The 5,000-nt window shown below is 58.0% G+C and overlaps 1 protein-coding gene across 1 annotated transcript in view; it reads right to left on the bottom strand.

Annotated features, from left to right (window-relative positions):
- The window catches only part of LOC138176394 (potassium voltage-gated channel subfamily KQT member 1-like), a 30,745-nt gene that overhangs the window by 20,134 nt on the left and 5,611 nt on the right, over window positions 1–5,000 (bottom strand). Inside the window, exon 3 of the mRNA XM_069107192.1 lies at window positions 8–118. Coding sequence (XP_068963293.1) covers window positions 8–118 — 111 coding nt within the window. The remainder of the gene's footprint in view (window positions 1–7; window positions 119–5,000) is intronic.

Here is a 5,000-nt window from a genome sequence, read left to right as displayed (position 1 = left end):
CACCTACCGCAGGGAGGGCGAAGAACGAGATAGCGAAGACCGAGAAGCAGGAGGCAATGGTCTTTCCGATCCAGGTCTGTGGTACCTTATCTCCATAGCCGATGGTCGTGACCGTGACCTGCAGAGAGGGGGAGGAGAGGCGTCAGGCAGGACGGAGGAGGTGGGGAGGGGCAGCCCTACTCCCGGGGGCCCAAGGGGGGCCCTGGGGCTGGCGCCTTGACTCTGTGAGCTAGGAGCCCTTTGTGGCACCAAGACCCACTGAAAGGCCTCCCAGAGTCTGCCCTGGGTCACACAGCACTGGAAGGCCGGGGTGCCCAGCACCTCGAGGAAAGACAGAGGATTCATTTCATCCTCTTTTCCAAGAGCAGGAGGTCAGAGGTACCTATTCTCAGGGGGGAAGGTTTTTTTTGCCTGTGCACTCACTGGGCATGGGTTTGTGGAGGGTGCTGGGAGGTCTGGGTGTGAAGGTGAGTGTGCAGGACGCCTCTGAGGCCCAGGGCTGAGGGCAGTGGCTTTTCTCCATTCAGCCTGCTTAGCGGCGCTCCGGGCCAGGCTCCTTGGCACAGCAGAGGCGAGCCTTGGGCTCCTGGGGCCCACCTGCATCCTTCAGGGTGGCTCCCACACTCTCATGCTGGGGCTCCTGCCTTTGTCAGCCCAGTGAGAGTTTGAAAGGTGCCCTGTTCCCCAGGGGCTCTCCTCCACAGTGGGGGGCACATGGACACAAGTCCAGCCCCCTGTGATCATCATTAGGGGGACTTGCATCTCCAGTCCAAGCACAGACTGCCAGGAGGCTTTGGGGCTCTAACAGCACTGGTCCACAGTGTAATGTCCTCTGATTGGCTTCCAACCATGAGGTAGGCCCATAGCCCTAGGTGCACTCAGCTCTGTGGGATGATGGCCTTACACGTGGGGCAGTAGGTCATGACTGGAAGCTTTGCCCCTGCCTCCCCATCTGACCCAGGCCCAGAGGCTACCTTGTCTCCACTCCCACACACCATTCACTTTGAAAGGCAGACAGGTACACAGAGGGGCTCTGCTGCTGCAGGCTGGCATCAAGGGCCCCCTTGTTCTCCAAGGCCCAGGAAAGGTGTGGGTGTGCCCAGGCTCACAGACCCTTGATGGATCCCCACAACACACGGCCTAGGCACCATCGCCTCTGTGCAATAGGAATGGATGGGCATGGAGTCAAGCTCAGCATCTGGCTCCAAAAGCCAGAAGCCCCAGGTGCACGTGCCGTCCAAAGTCCTCTCTGGACACTAAATGCCAAGCCTTTGAAGGGACTCTAGCAAACGCCTGATCCCCCAAGAAGTGCCTTCCCAGACTTAAAGGGAGGGGGACCCCCTGCCTGCCTTGATGGCCCCCCTCGTCCTTTCCCCAGATGGCCATGGCCAGAGCGGGTCAGCACGTCCACCCTGTGGGGAAGAACCAAGGCATACACTCACGTGCAGCTTACATGAAGCTGGAACATGGAATTCATCCCTTGCAAGGCCTTCCCAGACCCCTGGCCCCTCCACAGACATCCTACAGGGACAGAGGAAGCAAGGGGGCCATGGGCCTGGGAGCAGAGGCATCAAAGGCTGCTGGTGGGAGCTTTGGGCTGCCCTCCTGCCTGCAGCACTTGGCCATTGTTCTCCCCCTGCCCCCGAGGAGAGCAGAGCCCTTGGGTCCCCTCTCGGCCACCCCATCAGGAAGGGAGGGGAAAGCACTCCCTCCCTTTTCCTGAGAAAATGCTTTGCTCTAGCATTTTTTCTCCTTTTGGGAAGTCGGCTCCTCTGGGATGGGCCAGATCCTGCTGTTTTTTCTGCAGCTGCAGAGAAGGGGAAGGGGGTCGCCAGGAGGCCGCCCAACTCCGGGTCAGCTCAGACTCTGGGACTGCTTGGGCTGGGGGAGAAGGAGCCTGAGCCCCTGCAGGGGTGGGGGAGGCCCAGGGAGGCTCTGGTGTGTGCTAAGGAAGGCACCAGTCTCTTCCTCCTCCCCCTGACAGCCACAAAACACCTTCTGTCCATGGTCTCAAGGTGTCCTTCCAACAGCCTTCAGAAGGAGACAGGCCAGAGCTATGCCTCCTCCCATTCTGTCAGTGGGTAAACTGAGGCCCAGAAAGAGTCTAGAGTTACAAGGCGTCCTAGTAATCACTGAGTTTAATGTCTTCATTTTACATATGGGGAAACTGAGGCCCAGAGAGGGGACCGCTTAAAGTCTCACAGCCCCAGGCCCTGGACCATGGACTGCAGAAATGGTCAGGTCCTTCCCATGCCAGGCACTGATTTGTCTGGGAATATGCTTCATGCCAAGGAGATTGTAGGCTCCCTGAGGCCAGGGCCTGCTTCACTTGCATACTTGTATCCCCAGGAGCTGGCATATGTTGGGTGCTTAATAAATGTTTACTGCCTGGTTCATTGCATGCATTTAAAGCATTTCTCCCAAGAAGGCAGAGGTAGCTTTTCTCCCATCCTGAGGGAGGGAAGGAAGGAATTTAGATTAGACTGTATTTGGTTCAATTAGATCAGCATTTATTGAGCGCCTACTATGTGCCCCATGCATACAAGTGGGGGTGTGAATATACAAGTGAGGGAGACCCTCCCCTCTGAAAAGGAAATCAAAACCAGAAATGCCTGGGAAATGTCTGACCAGGAGCAGAAAGCACTGACGAGAGGGCGGGGGCTGGGAAGGGAGTCAGGGAGCCCTGAAGGTCGGTCCCAGCCATTTCCCAGAGTTATGACCAGGATCACTGAGTCCGTGTCAGTGACCCGAAGGGGATGGGAAGATGCCCAGAGGGTCCAGGACCAAGGACTCCCTTGAGAAGGGTGCCAGGTTGTGCCCAGGGTGCGAGGTGTTCACTCCCACTGAAATGGGGTAGGGGTCTGTGGCTGCAAAGACAAGCGGGTGGCTGGGGGGCCCTGATTCTGCTCTCAAGGGGCTCACAGCCTAGCAGAGGTGAGGTGAGAACGTCCTCCCCCCAGACAGACCCCTCCTGCGCCCAGTGGACGAACCAGACAGAGGCTCTTTAAGGCTGCCCACAGCGGGGGCTTTGGAAATCCTTGGGGAGCAGAAGACTCAAGTAGCCCCTTCCTCTTCCACAGAAAGAAGCCCCCAGCCCCAGCCAAGGGAAGTCCAGGAGTAGGCGTTTTGGACCAAGAAATCCTTTCAGCCTGGAGAACCTCGGCGTCCCCAGGCCCAGCTGCCCCCAGCCAGGCCCTTGTCTAAGGCATCCCTGAGAAGGGCCTTTGGGGAGGGGGACCCCATTCCCACAGAACTGTGGAAGCCACATGGCCTCCTGCCCCTCCAAACCCATCTCCCTGACAGCCTGGGCAGGCCGTGTGCCAAGGGGCCAAAGGCAGCCCCTGCCCAAGAGCTTCCACTGTAATGGTCAGCTCCTCCCCCTCGTTTCCCCCAGCCAGCCTTAGGAGGGCGCTAGTGAGGAGTAGCCCCCCCTCAAGTCACAACAGCGCGCCCCGAAAATCCTTCCAGCACTCAGACTGTGGCGGGCACAGTCAGTCGTGATTTACACAAGGCTGAGTCAGAGGCCCCTGGTTCGAGTCCTGGCTTTGCCACTATCACTCCATCATCTTGGGACTGTCCTTTCCCTTGCTGGGCATTTTTACCACTTGGAATTAGGAGGCTGGACTCCCTGCTCTGGAAGGTGGCTCCCACTGCACTCTGGGGGCCTGGGGGATTCCCTCACCCTCTCAGCCGTGCTTTACTCCTGAGATGCCAGGACTCCCAGAACATGGCACAGAAAGAACAGGGCTTGGGAAGGATCCTGCCCCAACATCCCCAGCAATGAGCCACAGGGCCTGGAGACCCCTGGGGGAGGGCACAGCATTATCTTGAGATGCCCTCTGGCTGTGGAAATATCACAGTCGCTGAGGGGGAAGGGACCTCAGCAGCCACCCTGCCCTACTGCCCACAAAGCGAGCCCTCAGGACACCCCTGACAGAGGGAGGTCACTCCTCCAGCCGCCTTCTGGGGTAGGGGGCAGGACACACTAATGTGAAAATCCTCTCATCGTCCACAAAGCCTTTGGTGAGAAATCAGCTCCTAGGAGAGCCAAAGGGCTGGGAGAGGACAGAACACTGTCCATGGATGGGTCAGTCTGGAGGAGGGAAAGGTCAGGCCTAATGGTCAGTGGGCCAGGGGTAGGGTTAAAGGTGGGGCCAGCAGGGCTGGGGAACTGGGTCCACACCAGCACACCGGGACTCGTTGATGGGGTCAGGAAACAAAAATCCAACCAACCGCCTTGTTATGGTCAGGACTGGGCCAAAACAGGAGAATTCCTGGGCACGAGCAAGGCCTGATGAGGCGTTCCTTCAGCCCACAAGGGACCAGCCATGCTGTCTTTGCAGCGCGTGCTCCCGACAAGACTTTGGTCCAAGCCTGGCCAAGACTCAGAGACCCAAACCATGGGAAAGTGAATCGTCTCACCGGCTCAGCCACCCAGGCTCTGCCCCGACTGCTGCCTGTGCCCATGGCCATCGGGGAACCAGGGCCTTGTACTGGGGTGGACCTAGGTCCACTGGAGGGCCCTAAGCACACCAGAAATGGGGTGTCCACAGCTGGAATTGGGGGGCCTCCCTCTGGGGCCACTCTGAGCTCCACTTTCCTCCACTTTAAAAATTGAATGTCTTGTTCTCTGGAGGAGGAAAAGGCAGAGAAACAAGGAATCCAGAGCTTAGAGCTGGCAGGAGCCTGGCACCTGGTCCAGCCAGGCCCTGACCAAGGATTCCCTGACCATGTTCCCAAGAAGAGCCCATCCAGTATCAGTGGGAAGGGAACCAGCTATCTCCAGAGTGGCCAGCCCCTCCCCTGGTGCTCAGTGTAGCTCATTAGGGAATCTTATTCATGGCCAGCTAAACTGGTTCTCTGAAGCTTTACCCATCTTCTCCTCATTCTGTCCTCTGGAAACAATCAGGGAAAGGCTGATGCAAACCAAATCTGTGCAGTGTTCATCCATCCATCCATTCACCCATCCATTCACCCATCCATTCACCCATCCACCCATC

The sequence above is a fragment of the Petaurus breviceps genome, unplaced genomic scaffold (assembly GCF_028583685.1).
Source record: "Petaurus breviceps papuanus isolate PSGF00001 unplaced genomic scaffold, PetGlider_PUasm1.0 88380, whole genome shotgun sequence".
Lineage (NCBI taxonomy): Eukaryota > Metazoa > Chordata > Mammalia > Diprotodontia > Petauridae > Petaurus > Petaurus breviceps.
The sequence above is the reverse complement of the archived record's forward strand: the minus strand, read 5'-3'. Positions and strand labels throughout refer to the sequence as shown.